The following is a 27064-nucleotide window of genomic DNA, read 5'->3' on the forward strand; positions in this document are numbered from 1 at the left end:
AAAAACTTATTTAATTAATAATTAATATTTATTACTATATATACACATATATACACATATAATTTGTGTTGCAGTATTGCCTTATTGAGTCGAGGAAAGAATTACAACTATGCAGAACTGAGCGAGCTGAAACGACGCAAGTGGATGCTTCTTTTCTATATCCTTCGATCACCATTCTATGACAGATACTCCAAGTAAGATTCTTAGCATGTATAATAAAAATACAAGATAATATAAACACAACATAAACTGTAGGTCTGTTTAACTTTGCTGAAGATCTGAGATAACACCGTTAATTAAAATCCTGTAACCTCAATTGAAACAACTTCTCTAAACCAGAGGCATCTCCTGCAACTTTGTTGTCTTTCTGGTCACCCAAACAGTACGTACAAACAGACTGCCTGTGACTGTGATGTTTCCACCCGTCTTTAAGCATCCATGTGTGTGTTATGGCACATTAATGGTTTGGTTTCATTTAGTATAAACAGATTAAATATGTTAATATCAATATGATTTCTTAATTTTTTGGACTTGGCTACTCAACTGGCCTTACTGGAAGCCTACAAAACTAATTTGGGATACAGACGGTGCCTTGCTCAGGGAGGATTTCATTGGATGCTTTAAGTATTTTAAATTAGAGTGAGAAAGGGACACCGAAATTTTGAAGGCAAAGTTGTCTTACCTAAGTACTTGTGGACATACACATTACACGTAGTACATAAAGTTTATGTAATACGTTCTGTTTGTCTTTTCTAGGCTACGGATTCTTGGTCTGTTAGGGTGGCTGTGCCGAGTGTTGCCATGGTTTTCTATGTTCATTCGTACGAGTCTCATTTGGTTGTCGGTTGCGATACATTTTGACTGTTGTGTTGTTTGTATAGAACCGATTGTTGATTATCTCCCAATGTGGCAGAGAACGTACTTCTACAATTGGGCATCCTGAGCAACTTGTCATACGTTGTATGATGGATGGCTTGTATGATACGATACATAAATAATGAAATACTGTGTTCGGTCAAGGTACAGGGACATGCTGGTTTTGCACTGTGGGATGTAGCACTGAAGCTGTGATGATGATTAGCTGTATTTGCTCGTTTGTATTGGTATATCTTGTTGTTTCACTTGAATCTCTTGCACAAACATGTACTGGTGTGCACCATCCTCATGTCGTTCAACTATGGTTCAACTGTCCGCATTTCACGTTGTCAATGCATTTAGAATTGAAATGGTCAATACTAGCAACCAATTCAGCTCTGAATTCAATCGTAGCCTCGACTTCCCAGACTAGCCGCGCTTGGATTTTTATACGGGCACTGGGTAAGACTAACGCGCGTGGGAGTCAGGTGTTCTAGTTGGTACTATGGGTCTGGGAGGCCGAGGCTAATTAGAAGCCCGTCTAAACAAAGTGTAATATCAATATCAAACGCTTCGTTAGGTTAGCCAAAACGGTGGGGCGATTGCCATTGCTTTCACAGTAAATTTTGCGTACTGCATGTGGTGGCAATCTTTCTCAATTAATTAAGTTTAATTCGTGGTAGTCACTACCGTGTTAATAATTAATTAATTAATTAATTTTAAAATTCGTTTCTACGGACACTTATTGGCGACTTTCTGCACGTCCAAGCATGCGTGGATGTCTAATCCAAAACTTTCATTGTCTGTCTGTGACGTCACCAGTTGTCAAGCGAATTCAACGGTCGCTCACTGTAAGAAGATGCAGACGCCTTTCTGCGTACTTCTCGTCTCTCTTCTCGTCATTGTCGCATCGGCCCCCAGTAAAAAAGGTATCATCTATCCTCTAAATCTTCCTGTACGACATTTTCTAGACTACATGCGTTTCTTTCCACAGATCATGAGTTACTAGACGAGTTGCAAAATAACTCTCGGAAAACGAAAGACAACAAGGTCGAATCGTCACCATTAGTTGACGACATGTACGATCCAGCTGAAGACATGAACCCGAATTTTCCACCACTCGACGAAAGCGAGGACGAAGATGAGCAGGACGAAACCATGGATGACAACGAAGATGAAGATGCAGACGACGACGATGAGGATGATGATGAAGAGGATGATGATGAGGATGATGATGAGGATGATGATGAGGATGATGAAGAGGATAATGAGGATGATGAGGATGATGAAGACGCATCTGACGACGATGAGGATGATGAAGATGACGACGACAACGATGCCGACGACCAAGATGAACTCCTGAAGGAGTTGAGAGAGGCCGAAGGAGGCGAGGGTGCCGGCGACGGAGAAGACAAATAAAGAGTAAAACTAGACTGCGCGTGCATTGTGCAATTCCGTCTGTATATTTGTACCGAAAAATAGCATAAGGCGTGCATGCATAGCAACAAGAAAGGAACATCAAAATCTTAGTTTATAGACTACCTAATGTACAGGCGTCGATCTAACTAATTCTACAAGTTGAGTCTATAGAATCAAAGATGACAGTCAATCATACTCGTTGGCAGTCAGAACCGTTGCGGCATTAATTAATTAATTAAAATTTCATAATGGTCGTTCAAGATATCGTGTTTACAGACACACAACAGGCAGACAGACAGACAGACAGACAGACAGACAAAAAAGACAGACAGACACACGCGCGCGCACACACGCACACACACACACACGCACACACACACACACACACACACACACACACACACACACACACACACACACACACACAGGCCGACAGGTAGACAAAGAGACAGACAGACAGACTAACAGACACACAGACAGACAGGTTGATAGGCAGACAGACAGACAGACAGACAGACAGACAGACAGACAGACAGACAGACACACACACATACACACACACACACACACACACACACACACACACACACACAGGCCGACAAGCAGACAGACAGACAGAGAGACAGACAGACAGACAGACAGACAGACAGGCCAACAGGCAGACAGACAGACAGACAGACACAGGCCGACGGCAGACAGACAGACAGACAGACAAACAGACTGCCCGACAGACAGGCAGGCAGACAGACAGACAGACAGACACATGCATGCACAGACAAAGACCTCCGTAAACATTACAACCATACTTCTTTGTGCTACAGTATACAAGGGAACAACACGTAGCCAATCAATACCATTTAGATACACTTAACTATTTACGATACGTATCCTTTGATCAACCACACGAATGTATTTACAGTAAATATCTATTAGTGTTAGTAATGTAGTTGTACATGCATGCATACTGTCTGAGCAGTTGATGTTATTGGATGGTATCTCTAATTAATTAGCAAAATAGAAGCATTTCAAGCAGAACGAGATACGAAAATAGTTCAGCAACAATTAAGTGTCTGCAAGCAGTTTCCTCAACATAATTGATTTGTGCGAGTTGAAACAAAATACGAATGTCACGTGCCAAACGTTGCGTCAGCTGACTTCACACAATCCTTTACGCATATACAGATATCCGGAACCCATGCAAGCAAACATGATTGTCTGTGCATGCAAAATTGACCGTTCGTTCTCAGTCGGCCAATGACGAAATCGAAACATAAACGTGCGTTAGAAGTGACATCACGGGCGTCTAGATAACAAGGAAATTCGCTCCAGTTTTCCACCATTTGGTGACAAGCGGTCACGCGGGCGTAGTGTTCTCAACAATTCATACTCATCGAGAATCGTTCAGAAAACCAGCAGATATGACGTTGCGACCATTCCTGGGTTGTCTACCTGTCCTAGTGACGTGGTTCGCCTTCTCGCCTCCGCTCATTCAAACTCAAGTGATCTTTACCGCAGGTGAGATTGGTTGGTGTACGCATGTGCAATTCATACATCCAGAGCCGAATCGCAACGAATTGCACGACGTTGCATGACGGTGTTTGCAACCTGTAAAGTAAAGCTTCGAACGCAGCCATTTTCGTTCCAGAGTGATTACGTTACGGTAACTAGAATTAAGTGTCCGTCTAGTATACATTCCAGATATTTCTCGTCACTCTTCGACAACTTTACACGACAACGCTAGACGCACGCTAGAACGGGTTCTACAACGAGATGAAATTCGTAATGAGAGAAGACGGAAGACCGTCGGCCTGTAGGCGAATGAATGCAGATGCGCGACTATGAAACACGCGCGCTACCTGCTCGTCGGTCACAAACACAACAGGATGACCGGTGTACTATGGGCGATTTATCCGAGTGCTGCAAGGCCATGTAAACCATATAGTATACTTACAACGCGTATGGTACCAGATACCATGCATGCATTGTCATTTGGCTCAGCATTCCTGCCTGCTGAATCAAGCATGCCAGTAAATCTGCATCAAACTGTCTAAACAGAAACCATTCTGCTGTCGCTTTGATTACTAGACATGAGGTGTCGATGAAATAATTCATTATTCTTGCTTGCTCTTAGTGCTTGCAGTACGTGACTGCATCCATGTATGTATGTCTCTATAGCCAGACGAAAAACCGAAGGATTTCTGTCTAAAAAGTCGATTACAATTGAGCGAAGCTTTACTAGTTAATCAACTAATCTGGATTGGCTTGGATGCTCGAGGATTCTTTCATTGCAGGCTGTATGGACTGCATGAATCGCTAAAACGTACGCAAAGTGCATGAACAGCAAAGTTGTAAAACACTTGTTGGTGCATGCACATGCATGAACAGCAGACACCTATCTACTAAGAACTGCAAAGGTCTTCTTGCCAATTTGAGTAAATCTGTAGTTAGCACAGGAAAGAATTCCCGACAAGTACATAGCAAATTATATTCCGTAGCTTTCTGATTTCATTGACTTGCCTGACAAATTTCGTGCTCTACCATTATTGTGTGGTGACACTGTCCATGCATTCTAGGTATATATATATATATATATATATATATATATATATATATATATATATATAAGAGTGCGACCAGGAATCCGACAATTGGCCGTAAAATGACAGGCTGATTCTAATTGGTGCTACACGGGTGCATGACCTTCTGGACGGCCAAGGCTACATGACCGGCTTTCTATGATTATCTAAAAATTAATCAGTAAATTAAACTAAAAACACTGGCAACAACATGCACTACCTTGCTCTAGAAACTTTAAAACATTTGGATATCATTACTCCACCATTACTTAATTCTTCAGTCTGAGTCACTGGAGCCTGGTTCCACCGAGTCATCTAGTCCCCTCTCAATGGGAGTACATGCATACGTTCAATGTGTAAAAAGCCATTCACACTTTGTTTTCACTTGCTTAAATCAGATCATCAGTTGCGTGACGTGGCGTAGGAATGGTATCCAGTTTGGAGGCCAAACTTCAATGCGCGGCAAATGTAGCCTCGTGTACCCAGGACGTCTGCGCGCAAGTGTAGTTTTGTCTATGGAGTCCCTCGTTTTCTTCCACTTGTAGCTCGTTTACACGATGCCTAGTTTACATCTAGCGACCAAACGCTGCTGATGGAGCCATGGCCGACGTCGTTCCTAAACGGATATGAGTCAGTCTACACTTAACTTGACGCATGCGCACCTAGAAATCATGCAATTATACGGGCATCCGGCATTATCTAAGAATTGTTTCTGCGTTTTTCCAGATCAGACTCCTACGCCGGATCCTCAAGCCTTTCTCAAACTCTTAAATCTCTCCAGCAGCGACAGCAATTCTCGGTGGTATTACAGTAAATCTGATGGAAACCGTTTGTGGCAGTTCAATATTACCGACGTCGGGTGTCAATCGGCAAGACTGCATCTCTCCTCTTTCGATCTAAAGGGAGAGGATCGGCTCGCAGTGTACGGAATTGCATCGGATGGAGAACGCGTTGGCGAGGAAATCTTTCGACGAAATAGTGGAAGGGATGGTGATGTATTTACTCATCGTGTGTGGGCGGATCACCTGATGCTCCAGTTCTATGCGTCGAATAGTCAGTCCCAGTTTGATATCAACTATGTTCAATACGGGGACTGTGATAGGTCGACTGACAATCGAGTCGGATCCGTGTGTGGACACAAAGATTGGGAGAATGCGGTGTGTTACGCCACAAAATACCCGGATATCTACAGAATAGCATCTGGGGTAGTAAAACTTCAGTATGTACACAAAAACGTTGTCTACTCCGGGACTGCATTTAAGGTATCAGACGATGGGCGTTTCCTCACCAACTACCACTGTCTGAGAATCAAAAAAGTGATGCCTTCAGTGGAGCTCATGGTGCATTACGACTCCGACAATTGTTTGAGAAAACAAGGACATGTATCGATGACATTGCATGGAGACAGCCTGTTGTGGACGAGTGGCTCAACAAAACTCGATGCCAGCATAATCACTGTGCAGGAAGCTAATAAAGCTATATACATTCCATGCCTTCATATGTCATCTTCTGATCCACTGATTGGCCGACAGATTGCCATCATCCAGCATCCGGATGGCGAGAGCAAAAAAATCGCCATCAAGTCAGATAAGGATGTCAGTGGAAACTGCACTATCGAATCGACATGTGAAAAGGTTGATTATTGCTACAGGTGCGATACGGACGAGGGATCATCCGGATCTCCTGTTGTCGACTTCAAATCGGGGAATGTCGTCGCACTTCATCACTTCGGTGGCTGTCCTAATTCGGGTGTCAAGATTTCTTCGGTTCGAATGGCGGCAGGAAACAACATGGGAGTTTGTTCAAAAGGTTTGTTGCCGATGGCATTAATGATTGGTTGGTAGCATTGTTAGGATGGGGCGTTAGCTGTGCTTCCTCCAACTGGAAGGAAAGCTGTGAATTGTATACACAGTATCTTTGTATTACATGGTATGCGTCGAGGTCACGTGACAAAGTCTAGATTAAGAATGTGTTTTGAAATAATTTAGTCTTGTGACCTCAACCTTTGATTTCTGTAAAACTGCTGTATTGTTTCATTATAATGAGCACAATGAGCATATAATGCAGCAGAACCAACATGTATCACTTCGCACACAGACGCACGCACACACACACAAAATTGATTTGAAATATTTATCAAACCCACTGACTCTCACTTTAATCTTTCTAGACCCAGTGATAAACGCGGCTGTGCTCTGGGCTCACAACAACAAGACCTACTTTTTCCAAGGCAGCCAATACTGGCTCTACGATGACGACTGTGACTGTGTGGCTAGCGGCTACCCAAAACAGATCGGTCCCAACTGGAAAGGATTACCAAATAATCTAGATGCTGCAGTGACTTCAAACAGGAGAACATATTTCTTCAAAGGCTCACAGTATTGGAAATATGATGACAACAACAACCATGTCGCTGATGGTTATCCGAAAGACATCAGTTCAGAATGGCATCTACCAAACAACTTGGACGCAGCCATCAAGCACACAAACAACAAGATCTACTTTTTCAAAGGAAATCAATTCTGGCGTTATAATGAGATAATGGGTAGGATAGATTACGGATACCCGCATACGGTCGACTCACACACGTGGCCTGGTCTGCCCTCGAATTTGGATGCCGCTATTGTGTGGTCCAATGGTCGGTCTTACTTTTTCAAGGCGAAACAATATTATCGGTACAAGGTTCTCGATGGATCCTACCCAAAATCCATCTGCGAAATGTGGAAAGGTATGCCGTGCTACTAACTCTTCCTGTCACCGACAGTTACAATGAACTCCATGGGATTTAACTTCAGTTTTTTGTATTTCAATGTTTTGGTAGAGAACTTTTACTTAGTGACATGGCATTCTAGCATAGACAGGGAGCCTTTTAGCCTGTAGGTAAAACAAGCTGTGGAATCTGCTCTCTCAACCATGTACTCATGGTTCTAGCACGAACCGTTTTTACCATGAAATTGATGGTTGGAAGGTGTTTGTACGCAGTGTTCATTATGAGCAGGACTTTAGCAAGTTTCAACATGTCAAGAACGAGCGATCTTTGAAAGCATATGAAAAACACTAGTTTGTGCCATCTCATACAGATATCAGTTGATGGTCTAGAACTCGAAGTCTTCAAGACTTTCATTTGTTGAAGCATTAAAGGTGTGGCATGACATGAAGTCAAGGCGATTGCCTCAAGGCTCTGCAGCTCTAGGTTTAATGATATCATCTTTTAATGGAACATGCATAAAGTACACATAATACCAGGAAATTCATTTTAGGAGTAGATTTCAATTATGTTTAAGACTCAATTCATTGTACACACGCGCGCGCGCACACACACACACACACACACACACACACACACACACACACACACACACACACACACACAGGCAAATGGATAAGGAGCTGCCATTCGTTACGGTTACGCTCCCAGCCAGATGGCTGGGTTCCTGTGCACTAAGCAGGAGCTATGGGCCGTGCTAAGCAATCTCCTGGAGCCTGGTCAGGTATTCGCAGTAGCACCGACTGCAACGCCAACTGTGGTGTGGTCACTCAAAGTCCCACCAGGACCCCAGTGGCTGATGGACTTCATCGCAGTCGAGGTCTTTGCCACCCCAGTCAATGACCAGGTACACATTTATACTCCTGAGTCAAGAAAGGCAATTGTGTGTAAGTTTTTTGCCCAAGGAAATTATGCCATAGCTTGCCATCACTGTGACTTGAACCTGCAACCCTGCAAGGTCCTGGATGTAATCACTCCATAAGATGACTCTCTAACCAACTGAGCTATCGTGCGTGTGCACGCACACACACACACACACACACACGTGCGCGCGCACACACACACACACACACACACACACACACACAGTTATTACTAACTCGGACTCTTGGGGTGCGTTCGAATACTAGTTCCAGTTTTAGAACTGGAACTGCCAGAACTATCAGAACTATTGAAACTCTTGCTAGCAAACAAACGCTTAGAACTGTCAGCAAGTTGAGAATGCGCAAAGGCTCATACTTCCGGTAAGCGTCAATAGGAAGTAGCATGACGTTTCTACTCCACTTGTTGTAGTCTGTTCGAACATCAGCAGTGCTTTCGCTTTCGGTTTTTTGGAGCTGCTTGCGCCAAGAAAGTCACTGTAATCAGTCCCAAATGTCGTTCTTCTGGTGTTCGGCAAGCCGATGGTCGCCACAACTGTTCATTATAACAAACAAGAAGGTCCACAACGGTCTCAGCATCTGTACCCGTCATTTCACTTCGTCAGCATCCGGGAATTTTTCATTTAGGGCGTGACAGTTCCAACAATTCCAGCTCGCTAGGCAGAACTGCTAGAACTGTTCTGACAGTTCTAGAACTAGTATTCGAATGCACCCTTGGAAGTACAATTCAATACAGTGTAATGTGTATGTTTCTTCAGTAACTGTGTCGTAGATTCGGAAATCTCTACAAACACCCAACAAGAGACGTGGCCAAAACAATAATGTGGCCTGTGTGACGATTGGGCTGCAACCTAGCTAGAACCCTGCCACTTGCCCTGATAAAAAGGAAACACAAAACCGTCAGCAGACTAAATCAATGGATTAGAGTTAAACCATAGTAAACATTTTCACATATCATCAACTACAACACAAGCCAGTGCATCAACACAAAGGTGGTCGTCTGGCAGTCGGATGCAGGGGTTGCCCTACTCTGATATTACGCGAAAGTCCGAGTCTTATTGACGAGCAAGGTGACGTGATCTTCACCCCACCGAGATTATTCTGACCATTCTTCGTCGGTGGCACACAAGCGGGTCGCCTAACAGTAGACAACGTCATACTCAAAGTCGATGAATTAGATACCGAACGTTGTGACTCCGATTTCAATTTCCCAGATGGTCGTGTGATCGAAGCTCCCTTTTGTTTTGATGAGGGTTTGCCGACTTCATTCTTCACACGCGATTGTGGTCTCACTAAAGAGTAAACAGTAAAAAGAATAAAAGGAAACAAAGTGAAAAGGTTACTGCAGTATTCTAGAAGCACGTCACTTGAGGTGTAGTGATATCACGTGACCAAACCTATACGTATCTATAGAGAAAATCATTTCGAACGTAGAACAAGATGTGTGTGCCGATACGTTTCTCGACATGATGGATGACCATCAGTTAGTTGCAGGCTTTCCTTGGCAAATCCAAACTTGCTTACAAGTTGTTTACCGTACTCGCTTGATTATTACCCCAGAGCCCAAGTAAGACTCCAGACCCTACTTTGGCCAACACTCTAAGATTTTCACACCTCTTAGTCTTTCAATTAGTGGTAATTGGTGTACTCCACAGTGACTATTTGCTAGTTTTGCGCCTGTAGAAGTGCTGACTTTCTTCAACTTGTGCATGTCTGTCGACCACGTGTTGAAGCTATTGATGACCGTATCAAGATTAGGTTTCTATACTTTAAGTAATGGCGTGGTTCGAAGCTATTCTAGTGTAGCATCATGCTGTTTGGGCCAGACCTACTAAATTTTTTTGGTGCTCGGATATTTGGACATGAAACATTGACCGACCAATCGAAATAGAATAAAAAGCTAATGATCATGTAACATATTTTGAGCATGTGCAATTTTTTTATTGCACTACAGACACAAGTGTGAAGTAATGAAATGAACATTAATTAAAATCACTGTTATTAACATTTGTGGAGTCATTGATACTTAGTCGTAGGATGTACAGTATATACCACCAAGTCCTTTGACAGTAAGCATAATATCATTGCACATGCGCATATCAAATTTCATTTCGATTTTGGTCGAACCCAAAACTGGAACAGCAAATCCAAGCATCAAGAAATTGAATCGGTCTGACTGTAGGTTATTAAATAAATCACTTCTGCTAATTAACAACTTTAGATGTCAATTTTTGAAAAAGACCCCATCACTGTATTGATTGATCTGACTCTGGCCAAGCATTCGGGTAGGGGAATAATCAAGCAAGTATGCTAATTTGCTTTCAGGAATTTTAGGCCGCTATTGAATTGCATTGACTAAAACAGAGCTAGCACTCGAACTCGTCTTAATTCAAACAGACCCATTTCAAATAGAAAGCGGCCCACTACAATAGACTTTACAGGACACCTTTGGTATGTCCATCCTCATCTATGTGTGGTAGACACTGCAGTACACACACGCACTCTGTGACAGGTCACCTGGTGACCTGGTACATTCGCATGGTTGCATATGCAGACCCAAAGCTTGCATACACAATAAAACGTATTGTAGGACAGACATTGACCTAATAATTAGATTAAATAACTGCATTAGATTAATATCAATGTACCTGTTTCTGAAGGAGCATGTGCTGGTTTAGATGCCTTTCCATGTGTGGGTTTTCCCTTTCCTTGTCCTCGTCCTGTTGATTTTTTGTTGTCCTTTTTCACTTTTGTGGCATTGCTTTTTGTTTCCTTCTTTCGTTTGGATCCTGTATTGAAGCTGTTGTCACTATCACTGCTGAATATGTCATCGTCGTCGTCATCTTCGACATCGGGTTCGGATGACAATGAGGCTTGATATTCAGCATCTAACAAGGCAGTAATTCATACATGGATACTGAACGTAAACACACACACACACACACACACACACACACACACACACACACACACACACACACACACACACACACACACACACACACACACACACACACACACACACACACACCAGTACCACCAACACTCAAGAAAGGACCCACAGCTCACCATTATTTTCATCAGTATGACAGTCACTTTCATCTCCATTAGACTCACTCTCAAGACGTCGACTTTTAGTCTTTCGCTTATCTCGTTTCTCACAGTCTCTCTCAACAGTCAATTCTCTCTGCTTACCGGAATCTACTTTATCAGATAAATCACCAGCCTCCCTGCTCACTGCTTGAACATTCTCTTTATCACTCAAATGACTTGCATCATTATCATCAGAACACTTGCTATCAGAAGTCACGTGATTCTCAATACACGGAGGACCTGCAGACTTCTGTATTGCAACGTCTATGTCCTTCTGGAAGAGTCTCTCATCACGTGACGGTCTAAATAAAAGAATAAAAGACTTTTGCATACAGCAGACCAATTCATTCAATCATTTTTAGTTGTAAAATGAGTACATATAGTTAATTAATTCGTAAGTTGATTGTTTTTTCTCGCTCTGTGTAAGATGGTTGTATGTGAAGCTGCATGCGTACTTGCATGTCAGCCTGGATTTCCATCTGTCCTAACTAGTCTCAAAACCTTACCATCAGTCGGACTTATTTGTAGCATAACCAGGCTAAAATTTTACAAAGGCACTTGTTAATATCAACTTAAAAATAACGCTTAGATTAGTCACGTGACCAGACCAACTTCATTTTACAGGAAATCGCCTAAAATGTTCACTTTGCAATCGTTGATGTTCAAGGTCTCCATGGACATGCAAAAGAGATAGACCACACAAGCCTTTCTTCTGTCACCCAATTTTTCAACTGCAGTGACCACTTTCTTCAACCGAGATTGTTGCCTTGGTTGTCTCGTGCATACTTACGCCACTGCTGTCTATCTGTCTGCTTATCCATTTGTCTGTCTATTGGTCTGTAAGGTTTGTTCAAATTATTGTATTTGTTCATCTATCTCGTAATTTCTATCTTATCATTATCAGCAATTCATCAGTCTACTTATGCACATTTGACCTACCTGTTTGTCTGCTTATCTATCCATCTTTCTCACTGTTCAGTCTCAAATTGCTTGCCTATTTGTCTGTCTGTCTGTCTGTCTGTCTGTCCATCTACTTGCATTTTCATCTAGCTTACTCATCACCTCTTTTCCACCAGCCAGCAGTCTGTCAACATGTCTGTCAACTTGTGTTATTGACCTGTCTGTCTACCTGTTTGTTTATATACGCAAATATAAGTAAAAATTCAAAACCTTATGCCAACAACAATCGACAAAAATATCACTAATTAATTAATTAATTAATTAATCCATTTTAAACAAATTAATGTAATCCAAAAATCTAATTAGACTGCTACATGAAGTTAAAGCATGAAAGCATATACTAAATAAATTGCCTCATTCAATACAACTGCAGCGCACCTGCTGGTTTTAGTATTTCTGCTATTGACAGTTGCCTCTGATGGCTCTGTCAGACATTTGATGCCATTTTCATCACTATCCGACATTGGTTTCGTTTTCTTTGGTGGACTAGTAGCAAAATCGTCATCTATAACAACGGAGTTTATTTGTAGGTACAAACAACGAGACAAATCGCGTGCTACTGACCCTCATCTGATCCTCTGTATCCAAAGTAGGTTGTAGGTTTCTTTGATCTAAAAAATGAAGTAGAAACGTCAACGCGCTCATGAAACATAACATACGGCTGACCTCTTAGGTCTACTCATCCTGAGAAGAAACAATTTGATCGAAATAGGCGGGCAATGCTTTAAAAGTTCCCGGATTTGCTGGCTTTCCCGTATAAACAGTCTGTATAAAGCAGTCCCGTATAACTGGATGGTGAGGTTGGGAGTTCTCTTTCCCTGCTTGGCGAAGTACATTCCCAAGCGGGCCATGGAAGGGCTCTGGGCAGGCAAAGGTATTATGTTTGGTCACCGAATAACATTTTCCAACAAAAAGTAAGCACAACGGAATGTTCTCTTTCGCTAATTTTCCACCAAATTCTCTCGTTTACAGAACAAAGAGGACGTGGAAACCCAATGTTCAACGAAAAGAGTATTACAGTGATATCTTAGAGCGCACAGTAAGGGTGAAACTTACCACAGCAGCCATGAGGTGGATAGACAAGGCAGGAGGATTTGATCCTTATATCTATCACACCCCGGATCACAAATTGGCATCCAACTTGGGATCTCAGCTAAAAGAAGAAATGAAACGTAGAATAGAGGAGTCCAATGGCACCGTGAAGACGCCTCTGAGAGCGACAAGGACTCAGAAACGACCGTTCTGGTGGAACGAAGAGTATGACAAGAGAGCAAGAGAACTGAGAACTATGAAACTTGATTTTCTTCCTAGAAGTAGAGACACATTGCCACCGCCTCCAATAGAGTGTCGAAGTGTATAGGCTAGATCATACTGCAATTTGTTATTAAAATCACGTTATGATAGAAGTCACGTGATTGGTTTTGGTTGACCACATTGTAGTGTTGTAAATGTCACGTGGTGTGACACAAGCATGTAAGTATTGTAGTCTAAAGAGTTTCTGTCAAGATTTTAGTCAAACCACGTTTATATAAGTTGCATGGCAGCTGCTCAATAATAGTCTGTCATTATGCCTTGAAAAAAATTAATTAATTTTTACCTATGCAAACACACCAATACACGCTTAATGTGACAGGTGCAACTTTAACTGGCATTAGTTGATATTCTGACCATAAAATATTATGTTGTGTATTTATAATTTAATTAATTTTAATTACAAGAATTTAGGCCTCTAAAGTAAAAAACATAATTATAAAGTTAAATATCTAGATAACATTAATAAAATTTTAATTAAATGTATCTATATCACTAATATTACTAATACTACATTAATTAAATGCAGTAATAAAGTATAACTGCCAAAAAAATTTTAAATGTATACGGTAATATATATATTGTAGTAATTAAACTTACAATTCATGTAACTGTAGTGATTCATATAAAATATTAATTACTCTGCATATATTAATTACTACATTATATAATACCGTATACATTTAAAAAATTATTGCCAGTTATACTTTATTATTGCATTTATTATTATTGTTTAAACGCAATTTGTGTCTAGATTTAACTTTTTCAATATTTTACAATTTATATAAGATATAATACATTCGTTAAAAATACCAAAATTAATTCATTACTAATATATTCTACCTTAATCAATCAAATACAATACATTTTATCATTAACTTAAAGAAACACTTTACCAGTTGACGCACGCGCAGTAGTCGTTAACGTACGCTAACAACGCAATGCATCTACTACTGTACCCCGACCAACAATGTCGATTGAAAGTGTGTCAATTAAGTTATATATGTCAATAATATTGTATTGAGTTAACTATTTTATTTGTTATATCCAACACAGTATAAGAAAGCATACAACATCAGAAAGTAAAAAATCACTGTAAATGATGAATCTTGCCAATACGATTATGAATTATGATTCGTCATACATAGTGTTTGAATCATATATCAACCGTTTCATTCAGTCCAGCCAGAAATTGCAACTAGACATCTAACCCAAACTGACATTTCAGCATTTTGGTCACCTGATGTCCCTCTAACAGCGTCTCTGTTTTGACAATCTGATTTTCGGTAGGATTCCAGTTGGTCTCCACAAGTCTCGGACCCTTCTCACCTTCGTCTGTAAATACCACTCTGCCGCCATCTTTCAAGGCAATCATCGCAAAACGTGTCTGAGTGAAAGGAGCTTTAGGATTCGTTTGATGATACAAACACATACTCGTATAATCAGATATCTGCCAAGGGTGTAACGTAAATTGATATCTCAGAGTCCACTCTGATGACAACCCTATTCCTTTCATCTCCAGAAACCAAGTATCCAATGATCCGACTCTCAGTCGAATGTCCAGGTCACCCTGTCGGTCCACAGCACCATCTACAATCAATAGAGGGCAACCGCCACAAATAGGGAGTCCGACATCAACCAGATAGCGTTCGTCCTGACGATCTGGAATAGCCACAGACAAGATCATGTGATCAAACTCTGGACCAAGCACTTTGGTTCGACGGTTTAACACTCTTCCTGCCAGATAAATAACATCGTATCCTAAACTCTTCAAGAGCCATCGAAACAGGCCATTGAGCTCATAGCAAAAGCCGCCTCGTCGTCGATTGACAATTTTGTCGTAGAGCAGTTCTTCGTCAATCTTTATGCTTTCTTTAGTTATGACGTCAAAATTCTCGAACGGAACTGTTAGAATGTGAGCTTTCGACAAACTTTTGAGAGTATCCAGAGTTGGAAGTCTGCTACCACAGTAGGAAATGCGCTGAAAATATGAGTCGACGTTCATACTCTTTCCTTAGAAACTTCTAGAGAGGGAATACAATCTGTAAAATGCACGTGACCAGCATCAATTCCACGTGATGGTTCGACATGATCACGTGACAGATCTCCTCACTTCGAGTTCCATTTTTGCTCCGCTTAGTTTCCCTGTAAAATTTATGTTCCAGATAAGGTATTGCAAAACCAGTACTGTACAGTACGACTCTGTAAAGAGAATGACATACCAACCAATGCCCGGATAAAACAATAGTTAATTAGTTAACTCGCGCTAAGTATGAGACCGGACAAAGCAATTGAATATTACTTTGTTTCTAGATCTAGCAATAAAGTTTGTACACCTGAATGGAGTTAGTACAAATGTCCTTCTATTTCCATCGCCATCTGATTTTCATATAGAGTTCACAGAAAGGGATCTGAATACATACATACATACATACATACATACATACATACATACATACATACATACATACATACATACATACATACATATATATATATATATATATATATATATATATATATATATATATATATATATATATATATATATATATATATATATATATATATACAATCACTACTAAACAATGATCATGAGTGAATGACACTTGACTGAAGGTAACACTAAAATTTTATTTTAACTAATAAACGAGTAAATGCACCCTCTAGAATAATCTAATCGATAGCACTAGATCAAATATCACTAATAAAGATTAGCCCAAAACTGCAACTAGAAATCTAACCCAAAATTAAGTTTTAGTTCTTCAGTGACCTCATGCCCTTCTAAAAGTGTTTCTGTTTTGACAAACTGGTTTTCAGCCAATTCCATTTGGTCTCCACAATTCTTGGACCTTTCTCACCCTTGACTGTAAATGTCATTCTTTCACCATCTTTTAAACGAATCGCAGTAAAACGGCTCTGAATAAAAGAAAACTCAGGATCCGTCTCATGATATAAACATGTGCTCGTGTAGTCAGGCAATTGTTGTTGATGTAAAGTAATTGATATCTCAGACTCCACCCCGATGATGACTCTACTGTTTTCGTCTCCAACAACCAAGTATCCGGTTATTCAAGTCTCAGCCGAATGTCCACTTTACCCAGCCTGCCCATAGTGCCATCCATGATCAGTATAGGGCAAGCGCCACCAGGTAAGGTAAACCCAACATCAACCAGATAACGTTCATGCTGACAATCTGGAATAGCCACAGACAAGACCATGTGGTCAAACTCTAGACCAAGCTTCTTGGTCTCAATGTCAAACACCCTTGCTGCTAGTAAAATAAGATCATATCCGAGACTCCTCAGAAGCCATTGAAAGAGGCCGTTGAGCTCATAGTAAATGCCACCTCTTCGCCTGTTGACGATCTTGTCGTAGAGCAGTTCTTCGAACTGATTATGTTCAACGTCTGAATAGAGAAGATCCAACACGGAAAGGTTACCAGCTAACATATCAGAGCAGCAATTCAGTGGCTGACTTTCAAGCTGCTCCTAGCTCTGTTGTAGAAGAGAGTGCATGTATTATCCATCATACAGAAGTCCCCACTAATTGGCTTAATTACAGATGAATCAACAGACATCAATGTCAGCCGGAAGCTTATAATATATATATTTAGATATATGGTATATGTAAAAGCTGTTCATTCTGAGACAAGAAAGGCTTGCGAGTTTTATGTCCAGCGTCGGATCAAGGAATTTTTTGAAAGAGGGGGTTTACCGTTAGCAATTATTTACAGCATTACTAATTTTCTCTTTTCTAATGAAATTATATAAAATTATGAAACCGCGCCTATTGGAAAAAGGGGGTTTAAACCCCCTGAACCCCCTCTGGATCCGGCCCTGATGTAGCTGACGTTGAATTGTCTGGAGAGGCAAATGGTAAATATCACAAAAGCCCTTTCTTGATTGCTACACAAGAAGAACATTGATCGCAGGCTTGTCGTAAGATTAGCAACTGATGGTGCTCCTGTAATAAGACAGGGACCAAGTCTGGAGTTGTTGTGCGCCTACGAAGGAAGTGCTCGGCATACTTGATTCAGGCGCACTAGCTGTGTAGCACATCGTTTGGTCCTAGCTTGCAAGTGGGCAAGCAGCAGATGCTGTACCACTATTCAAATTATACCAAGCAACAATCAACAGTGTGTACAACTACTTTGCACATTCATCTACCAGAACGTCTCATTTACGATGCTGTCAGTAGATGATCATCCTGTCACCCTTCATGCCACATTCAGCACTCGGTGCATGGTTGTCATTTCGTGCTGATGTTGATGCTGTTCGTAAATTATTTTTTTCTTAGTGCTTTGCCTAGAACATGAAGCAGAGAAGGGCTGTGCCTCGATCTGCCAGAAGCCTTCTCAGGGCTGTGAACAAAGGTTCCTTTCTGCTTGCTAGGTATATGGTCTTAGTGATGAACTCCCTTTACTCAATAAATTGAGCCTCGTTTTGCAACGCAAGGCACTAAATTATGCTGATGTAGGTCCAATTGTAAAGGCAACAGTTGATGCCTTATTGCGTTTGAAACATTACCAAGGCTCAAATCTTGCTAGCCAGATAGCTAAGCGGAAAGATATTTGAAAAGATGAGATGAGAATTCGGTCAAAATTCGATGAGAAGTGCTACATAGTTGAGCAGAACGAGCGCCGAAATCGATAAATTTGCTTCGTATTCTGACGAAAGAGGTGGCGTAGCAAAAGCAAGGCAGTATTTCCATCGGGTGGAATTCGGTCCGTATGTGTGTGTGTGTGTGTGTGTGTGTGTGTGTGTGTGTGTGTGTGTGTGTGTGTGTGTGTGTGTGTGTGTGTGTGTGTGTGTGTGGTAGTAGTTCGCCTCGAATTCCGGCCAAAGAACTGGCAGTAATGATTCGTTTTGAATTCGGGCAGATGTCTAGACATTATGGTATTGGAAATCGTTAGGAAGTCCAGCTGCAACGCGCAACCATCAGACATATCCATTTATCTATCTATTAGATCCAATCCTTTGCATCCACGCGATACACTCATACAAGATACAGTTAATTATTATCTGATTTGGGGTCTTGCATGCAGTTAGTGGCGTCGCTAGGCATGAGCCTGGGGAAGCCCTGGCCCCCAATATAGGTGTGGTCCATAACAGAATAGGTCTAGAAAATTGTTAATTAAACTTTGATATAGCTGCTGGCCTCCCCGATTCTGGAGATCTATCGACGCCCTTGATGCAGTATACACATGCATACAGCTGATGATTTATACTCATATATACATGGAGTATTCAATTTACCTCCTATGTCTCACCTAGAGCTTACACAAAATTATACATAACGGGAAATTACATACAAACCAGTGGCGTAGCCAGGCATCTATTTTACCGGGCATATGCCCGGGCAACTTTTTGCTTTGCCCGCGTATTTTAGGTGACATAAATTCAAGTTCAACGCATTTCTATAAACAGTCGGGAACACCGTGATAGAGGAGTCCCGCCCACGGAACTGTCCCGGATGCCGACTAATATCAATTCTCAGCGTCTGATTCGTTGAATTCGCTCAATGCAGGAGAAGATGGATGCGTCAGAGTCTAACGCTAAGCGTAGAAAGCGAAAGCGACATACTGTGACTCTGAATGACTTTTGGGGACCCAAAAGGTATCATTTCTCGTAGATACCAGTGTAATGATTTGGTGTACTTGTAGAAAATGTTTGTGGTTAATTAGAATTGAAAACGGTGACAAAACGGGCGATTCAGACGATATGCCTAACAAAATTCAGCAAGCCATACCTGAAAGCGCTGAGTCTGCCTACGAAGCCCCGGATGATTCTGGTTCTGGAGAAGACATGGCAAATACCGAGCCTGGTAATGCTAGGAGTACTGTGTGTTCAACATCTTTGGAGATCATATCAAGTACATATGTACATATTCTTTCCAGGCATTCATGATTGATTTATGTTGTGTTCTCTACAGAGTTGGACATTTCCACGAGGTTTCAGAGCGGCCCTTCCCAACCGGTCTGTCAGTTTCCTTCTAAAAATTTTGGAAAGGGAAAACACTCATGTAGAAGATCGTTTGTTGCCACCTGGTACACAACATATCCATGGTTGGAATACTCGATAAAATTTGACCGAGCCTACTGCTTTGCCTGTCGTCATTACTGCCTTGGCAGTGCAAGCGGCCGTGCCGACACAGCGTTTACCAGTATAGGTTTCGGCGACTGGAAGCATGGTACTGGTAATAAAGGAGCATTTCTGATCCATGCCAGTTCGGCACATCACAGGAATGCTATGGCAGAATGGCATGAGCGGCGACTGGATGACTGTAACAGCCAGCGTCGACGAGTTGAAGACCTCTTTGCAGAAGAAGATGAACGCGTTGTTCTTTCTAACAGACACTATTTAAAATGTCTGGCGGAGGTTATCCTCTTGTGTGCTAAACAGAATCTTGCACTTCGTGGGCACGATGAATCGGAGGAGTCATCGAATCCAGGCAATTTTTTGGCTGTATTTGAGCTTCTTGCAAGGCATGATCACGAATTGTTCAAACGAATTGAAACGCTCCCCGGTAACGTAAGTTATAAGTCTCCAGAGATTCAAAACGCTTTGATCCAGTTGATGGCTGATATGGTACGAGAGAAAATATGCAGTGAAGTACAAAGGAGTGGCTATTTTTGTCTTATTTGCGACGAAAGTAAAGATGTAGCAAAGAATGAACAGCTTGCAGTTGTTCTGCGCTATGTTCTAGACGGGACTGTTCATGAGCGGTTTATATCTTTCACACCTCTTGGCAACCTTGCAGCAGACGGGATAGCAGAGGAGATCTGTCAAGTGTTGACAAGGAACAAACTTACCTTGCAGAACTGCATTGCTCAAACCTACGATGGTGCTAGTGTCATGAGCGGAAAGCACACCGGCGTTCAGAAGAGAATCAGAGACATTGCTCCGAAAGCCGTCTACACGCATTGCTACGCACATAGGCTGAACCTTGTTGTCGTTGATTCTGTAAAGTCCGTCTCCTCGGCGAGTGTGTTCTTTGACGTCCTTCAGAGGCTGTACGTCTTTGTTTCATCTTCTGCTGTTCACCCAATTTTCTTAGAAGCTCAAAAACGTCACTATCCGCAACGTTGTGAGAGCGTCACGCTGAAGAGACTTTCAGACACACGATGGACCTGTCGAATAGACTCTATACGAGCAATGCTTAAATCCTTTACAGCAGTAGTCGATGCCTTATCCTCTTTGACAAATGCTAGCAACAGCGAAAGAGCCATTTTAGCTGCAGGTCTATTGTCACGAGTGAAATCGTTAGAGTTTACCTCAAACTTGGTTATTTTCGAAAAGCTGCTGACTATTACAAAAAATCTGTCCGATCAGTTGCAAGCTGAAGATTTAGATCTGTCTGGAGCCGTTGATTTGTTAGAGACTGTGATAGAGCAATTGGTGGAGACCAGGGAATCCGGGTGGGACGATACATGGCAGCAAATTCTTCACTTGGCACAAACCTGCAGCGTTAATATGGATGTTTCTGATGGATCACGCAGTCGTGGTGATCCTGGACTTGTTACCGGTCGTCGCACTCGGAAACAAAAGGAAATTACTGATTGCGTTTTAACAGAGACTACTGGGCAGCGATTAACTGATTATTTCACCAACGATCAAGATCCCCTGGATGACGTGGCAAGAACGAAAATTCATTTACGACGAAAGCTTTTCTTACCGGTGATAGACCAAATGCTGCAGGAACTGGAATCAAGATTCAGCAACGATGGACGATCCCTTATGAAGTCAATTCAGGCTTGTAGTCCACAGTCCCGAAACTTCCTTCAAGCAGACGCCATTAATGCCTTAGTGGTACATTACGACATAAACCGTGAGGAAATTGGTTATGAAACTCATCAGGCAAGAAAATTTCTTAATGCATCTATGTGTGAAATGAAGTCTATCGCCGACGTCATTAGAGTTCTTACGCCGGTCAAAGCAGCTTTTCCGCATCTTATATCTGCCTTGCAGATAGCGTTGACTGTTGGGGTGACATCTGCCTCATGTGAGAGAACTTTCTCTAGTTTGAAGAGGCTGAAGACTTACACGAGACAATCGATGCTGCAAAGCCGAATGAACAGTCTAGCGATTTTGACCATAGAGAAAGATGTAGTTGAAACGTTAGATTTAGAGAGGGTAGTTACGAAATTTGCAAGTTTAGAATTTGGAAGATGCCGAAGATTAAGTCTAGTTAGCAAAAGCACAAAATTTTAGTGCTCTATAGAACAGCTTGTATTCTAACTGAGCTAATTATGAGTACATGATTAGGTTTTGTTCGATTGGTTTGTGAAATTGATGGATATGGGCAATGCCCGGTCAGTCCCTAAGGGCATGGCTACGCCACTGTACAAACTAGCAATTTAGCACACACAAGTCCAGCTACACTACACTTGCACTAATCACACTCAATATATAGTATACAGGAAACAAGACACATAGCAATTGTAACCCGTTTGGGAAGGAATTCTCATAAAAACTACCTTTTCAACTATCTCTACAGAGTCAATTGCTACAACACTACGTGAAATTTCAACTTTGTATGTATGTGAGAGAAGATCATTGACTACATACTGATAAAAATATCAATGTCATAGTATTCGTTGTTTTGGGTAGATGACAGCAGTAGCTCGTTGAGCAGCTCACTTGCAACATTCTCATACAAAATATAAGCCTCCACAAGCTCAAATCGGACACCTCTATTGACACCTGTATTGAGTTTCACCGCATACGATATACTCTTCTTGACTCTTTGATAACGTTTTGCAAACACAGTTTGGCCTTTCACAATAATCTTGTTAACAATGGGCACCTGCATTGCAATCAATGAATATATTCAAAAGCAATTTTAAATGCAATTAAAACACTGTGTCTCTTACTCTCACGTGCCTTGGTGTTCTGAAGCACACTAGGTAAACCTCTCTCATCACAAAACCTATTCACCGCAACCAAAGCTGAACTTCTCAGGTGTTCATTCTTTGATAATCCAACAGCAACACATCCAGGAAACAATTCACGTATTTGTATTCTAAAGTAAAAGATCAAATTATTTAGTAAATTTCGGAACGTTCAATTATATTCAAACTGTCTACATAAACATCTGAGAAGGCTACACCTAACTGCTTGAATAGTAGGTAATCTCTGTCCAAAGCAATTGTTAACGTGTGTGAGTATCAAGAGAGACAATAAGCACATACAGAAGCAAATACGTACACATGCACATACACATGCACATGCACACAGTTTATAAACATCTATTCTCAATACAGACCAATATTTCTCCTTTACTGTGTCAAAGCTGAATGATTCTAATAAGACGGCACCAATAATATGTACCTGATCAATGGTTGAACAAAAGTTCTAAATAACATTATGGTACAATGTTTCAATAAACAGCTCTATCTGTCATGTCAGATTTTACCTATTAGTAGCAAATTTACAATATTTTGCAACAACATTCTAACCTTGATTTATCAGTTGTATGTAGTAATCGTTGCCATAGTCGGAACACATTCACTGAGCAGTGCTGGACAGGTGATATATCTTCATCTTGCAGCAATAGCAGACCTCGTATAACTGCCATTGACATGAAAGCCTAAAGCTGGATTTACAATATGCAAACGCTTGAGCGTCGCGTCGCGTCACGTCGCGTAGTACAAATTCAAATTGTAAATGGTCTACGTGACGCGACGTTCGACGGACGCGACGCTCGCGACGCGACGCGTCCAAATAGAACCAAGTTCTATTTGAGCGTCGAATCGGAAGCTGTACACGTTGCGTCGGAAGTAGCACCTTCATTTCGACCAATCACAGCCAACTATAAATGCATGTGTGGCTTCCGTGGGCAATGATTATTGATTTGGGCGCTGTACTCGACGTTGAGCGGTCTAGAGATTGTGTAGGGAGCTGTCCTTGCTTGTGGATGATCAACTGCAAGACGTACAAAGACCTGCGTGCATGGGAGAACGCCTCGAAATTGATTTTGAGCAAGCTGGGGGTTCGACAGAGTTCTGCTAGTAGAAAATCGAAGCGCGAGTGGTCAGTTCAATAATTCAGGCAGCGACGTCTACGGCGCGCTGAAATCGTATTGTGAATGGTACGACGCGTGTGACGCGATACGTGCCACTCCCACGCAAGACAACGTGACTGGACGCACGCGACGCGACGCTCAAGCGTTCCCATATTGTAAATCCAGCTTAAGAGTACAACAATACATGATCATTATACATGTACCCTTGAAAGTAACAGCTTGATTTTCTTATTACCTGGGATGTAACATATCTAGTGCCATAAACATGGTTCCTTATTTGTTCGTTGATGGATTCGAACCAGAAGCAGGTGTATGCCCATAATATGCCCCATCGTCTAACGACATCTGGCTAATGAGTCAAAAGGTGAACATTCATTGTGCAGTTATCAATACCTGCATAAACATGAGTAAAGTGCAATAGTCATTATAACAGCAAGCGAGGATACATCTAAATGTGCTTTACCATAAGTCGCTCATAAGCCCTATAAAAATCATCTAGCTGGCACTTGACTCGATCAATGGCGGAGAAGACGAAGACAAGACTCACACGATCCACACGAATTAAACAAGCGGTGAATCGACGAGATGCCTATATTTACGACAGTGCTGAACAGAGTGGTTCGGGTAGCTAGGTCTAGCGAGCCAGTCGGCTGATCAGGTTTCTACGATATATCTTTGTGAATTTTAGAAGCCAAGTATTCCTGTTTTTGTAGGTTGCTTGACGACTGTCCATATAAACTTTGATGCGGACAAGGTCAAAAGGGTGGTCACGGAGCTGTGTAGCCTCGAAGTTCTAGACTGTCTCGTCTTTTGGGAAACTGTCTGGAACTTCGAGGCTAGGAACCGTGGAGACTGACAGATCGGCATGGAAAAGTTGTAGCATTCGATGAAGTTCATCTATTATGCAGGCTTTTCTGCGTCTCCTCTCCGGACAAGACATCGTACGCTTGACGAGTGACATCAGTCGTTACAAAAGGTAAACCGAAAGGTCTGTCTAGCTGTAGAGTACTAGTAAAAATGGACAAGATTGTTGGGGCGAGCTTCAGTACACGTACCTCATTTTTTTGTCAGAACTCATTTTCCTATGATCTTACGTTGCGTCAATTGAGGGTCACCTCACTCTTTTCGCCAAAAATACAGTAAACCCCTGGAAGGGTACCCCTACTTCAGTTGTGGCGCATGTCTTGCAGAGTCAAAATTGCATTGCTCTGGCATCATTTGTCGTTATGTTGATCCGTCTCCCCGTTCAGTTGTAAATCCATAGTTCTAACTAGCACAGGCTTTGCCGGAATTTTGACGGCTGGAGCCAATCTGTGCTGACTGTGGTCGGCTGTAAACTTATCATTATGCCAACAAGAATACCCCTACTTACCAGTGTTGGGGACGCGCGTAGACTGGAACCCTTCATATGCAATCTCCTACGTATGTAGTAACGTAAGATGACGTTTGACTTTCACTCTGCTTTGGTTGAGACTACGTACATGCCTACGTAAATGCACACTTTCTAATCCGAGATATACAGGCTATCATACCGATTTCCGAGGACTATATCCGGGAATGACCAACAAATAGGAGCGCTTCTGACGAAATTGTAGCGCAGTCGAGAAACTGCCTGAAGCGTTTTCGAAGTGGAAGTTGTCACGCGATTGGCATATTGTTCGATCATCACACTGCGGACGGCATTCGTATGTTCTGCTCTGTCTGCTTGACGCAGCGGCCAGGGTCAAGTGGTGGAGGACGTTTTGCTACTGCCTGGTAGACTACAGGATGTGGGAGAGGGAAGTTGCACTCTGTGAAAGATCATGAGGCATCTGCAGCTCATCGAGAAGCTATTGAGACTGATTTGAAAAGAAGACAAATGGAAAGAACGAGTGGGTTTGGTGTTTCTGCCACAAAACGTAACCTTCTGGCCATCATTTTGGGGTCTGGCCATCATTTTGAGTACTGAAGACAGTGAACGTGACTTTATGATCAGCAGATTAGGACTAATCAAATCAGCTCGTCGCAATCGTCTGCAGAACTCTACAATTAACAGCTTGATGGAGATTTCTATTGATGGCCTTCCTCTTCAGGAATTCCCATTTCAAAAACTTTACTGAAATGGCATACCATGTCCATGTACAGGTCCTTGCCTTTAGCAGCAAAATTTTTTAATCAGAGACAAGATACTACTTTATCTGTAACAGTGTCTGTGGAATCTCCTGGCGTGACAACACTGTCACAGACCTATACAAATGAAGTTGACAAAGAAGAAAGAAATAACTGCACACGATTAATTAATGCTACCTTATGAGAAGTCTTATGGTCTTGTGGCGGAAGACAGTGCAATCTCCCAGTCTAGCATTGTACACACTCCTGCTCCTGCAAGAAGGAAATGCTTTGCTGCACTAACAGTCCCGGCAGCAAAAAGAAGAGACATTATCAACTATTTCTTCTTAGCAGCTATGCAGGAGCAATCAGAGGTTTCTGCTCCAACGCCTGATCCTCATAGTGTAACTTGTCATTCATTGACAATGGATTAATACGTGTGTAACATTGCTCCCACGAGAAGAATGCCAAGGATTGATGAATGGCAGAAATGGCTCAAGTGCATGCACTGTTATTTGTGCTATATTTAGCAAAAAGGTTCTCTCTCAGTCTGATATTGCACACCTATGCACCAGCCCTTCAAATCAAGTATCTCTAATGTGTGACTCCATGGTACAAAGAAATGAGTACTATGATCAGCTGGGTCTAAAGGGATACTGCAGTTGTGATGAAGTGGCTAATCTTCAACCAGCAATTTGAATATCAATTATCGAGGAAGTGTTCATCACACCAGATCATCTCCATGAAGTTGTGAGTTGACTTTGAGCGAGAGCTGGCAGTAACCCAAATGGAGCCCGAGCTGCTGGGGTACTGATAATTCAGCCATACTCATTTGCTGTTGCTGCCACAGAGTCATCCTTTGTCCTGTTTAATAGCCATGCGCATGGGTTAAGAGGTGCACTATTTGCAGTTGTTCCATGTTCAGATGGCACAGCCTACCTGAAGCAGTTTCTCCAAAAGTACCAATCATCCCTCAAGTGCGACAGCTGCGTGCCTGCCAAGACAGCACAGCTTTCACTCCTCCAACTGTGTTAAATTGTTACTAGATAGCTCTTAAAGTATTGTTTGTATGATTGCTATCGCAACTA

At 41.8% G+C, this 27064-nt stretch overlaps 8 protein-coding genes across 8 annotated transcripts in view; 5 read left to right on the plus strand and 3 right to left on the minus strand.

The window, feature by feature from the left end:
• LOC134188974 (peroxisomal membrane protein PEX16-like) overlaps positions 1–1127 on the plus strand; it is a 5843-nt gene extending 4716 nt beyond the window's left edge. The window contains exons 6-8 of the mRNA XM_062657191.1: positions 75–194; positions 757–821; positions 882–1127. Of these exons, the coding sequence (XP_062513175.1) occupies positions 75–194; positions 757–821; positions 882–943 (247 nt within the window). The 3' untranslated portion in view covers positions 944–1127. The remainder of the gene's footprint in view (positions 1–74; positions 195–756; positions 822–881) is intronic.
• A 556-nt stretch (positions 1128–1683) lies between these two features.
• Positions 1684–2556, plus strand: LOC134188975 (prostatic spermine-binding protein-like). Its single transcript, XM_062657192.1, has 2 exons — positions 1684–1784; positions 1850–2556. Exons 1-2 carry the CDS (start codon positions 1715–1717, stop codon positions 2272–2274), a joined length of 495 nt encoding a protein of 164 aa, XP_062513176.1. The 5' UTR covers positions 1684–1714; the 3' UTR covers positions 2275–2556.
• A 1038-nt stretch (positions 2557–3594) lies between these two features.
• LOC134188973 (uncharacterized) lies at positions 3595–8162 on the plus strand. The gene is made up of 3 exons (XM_062657190.1): positions 3595–3789; positions 5577–6659; positions 7021–8162. The coding sequence occupies exons 1-3, from the start codon at positions 3693–3695 to the stop codon at positions 7593–7595; spliced, it is 1755 nt and encodes a 584-aa protein (XP_062513174.1). The 5' UTR covers positions 3595–3692; the 3' UTR covers positions 7596–8162.
• A 1155-nt stretch (positions 8163–9317) lies between these two features.
• On the minus strand, positions 9318–13302 carry LOC134188853 (RAD51-associated protein 1-like). Its single transcript, XM_062657057.1, has 6 exons — positions 13218–13302; positions 13116–13162; positions 12930–13056; positions 11568–11893; positions 11147–11386; positions 9318–9790 (listed from the first exon to the last, which is right to left on the minus strand). The coding sequence occupies exons 1-6, from the start codon at positions 13232–13234 to the stop codon at positions 9480–9482; spliced, it is 1068 nt and encodes a 355-aa protein (XP_062513041.1). The 5' UTR covers positions 13235–13302; the 3' UTR covers positions 9318–9479.
• Positions 13303–13325: 23 nt separating this feature from the next.
• LOC134188854 (large ribosomal subunit protein bL28-like) lies at positions 13326–14064 on the plus strand. The gene is made up of 2 exons (XM_062657058.1): positions 13326–13465; positions 13524–14064. Exons 1-2 carry the CDS (start codon positions 13344–13346, stop codon positions 13909–13911), a joined length of 510 nt encoding a protein of 169 aa, XP_062513042.1. The 5' UTR covers positions 13326–13343; the 3' UTR covers positions 13912–14064.
• An 874-nt stretch (positions 14065–14938) lies between these two features.
• LOC134189112 (arylamine N-acetyltransferase, pineal gland isozyme NAT-10-like) lies at positions 14939–16036 on the minus strand. The gene is made up of 2 exons (XM_062657347.1): positions 15976–16036; positions 14939–15904 (listed from the first exon to the last, which is right to left on the minus strand). The coding sequence occupies exon 2, from the start codon at positions 15865–15867 to the stop codon at positions 15061–15063; it is 807 nt and encodes a 268-aa protein (XP_062513331.1). The 5' UTR covers positions 15868–15904; positions 15976–16036; the 3' UTR covers positions 14939–15060.
• Positions 16037–16930: 894 nt separating this feature from the next.
• LOC134188541 (arylamine N-acetyltransferase-like) lies at positions 16931–17314 on the minus strand. The gene has a single exon (XM_062656706.1). The coding sequence runs from the start codon at positions 17312–17314 to the stop codon at positions 16931–16933; it is 384 nt and encodes a 127-aa protein (XP_062512690.1).
• Positions 17315–19187: 1873 nt separating this feature from the next.
• On the plus strand, positions 19188–22140 carry LOC134189139 (zinc finger MYM-type protein 1-like). Its single transcript, XM_062657375.1, has 3 exons — positions 19188–19480; positions 19549–19736; positions 19797–22140. Exons 1-3 carry the CDS (start codon positions 19386–19388, stop codon positions 22073–22075), a joined length of 2562 nt encoding a protein of 853 aa, XP_062513359.1. The 5' UTR covers positions 19188–19385; the 3' UTR covers positions 22076–22140.
• The last annotated feature ends 4924 nt before the right edge of the window (positions 22141–27064 follow it).

Source organism: Corticium candelabrum, chromosome 13 (genome assembly GCF_963422355.1).
Source record: "Corticium candelabrum chromosome 13, ooCorCand1.1, whole genome shotgun sequence".
Lineage (NCBI taxonomy): Eukaryota > Metazoa > Porifera > Homoscleromorpha > Homosclerophorida > Plakinidae > Corticium > Corticium candelabrum.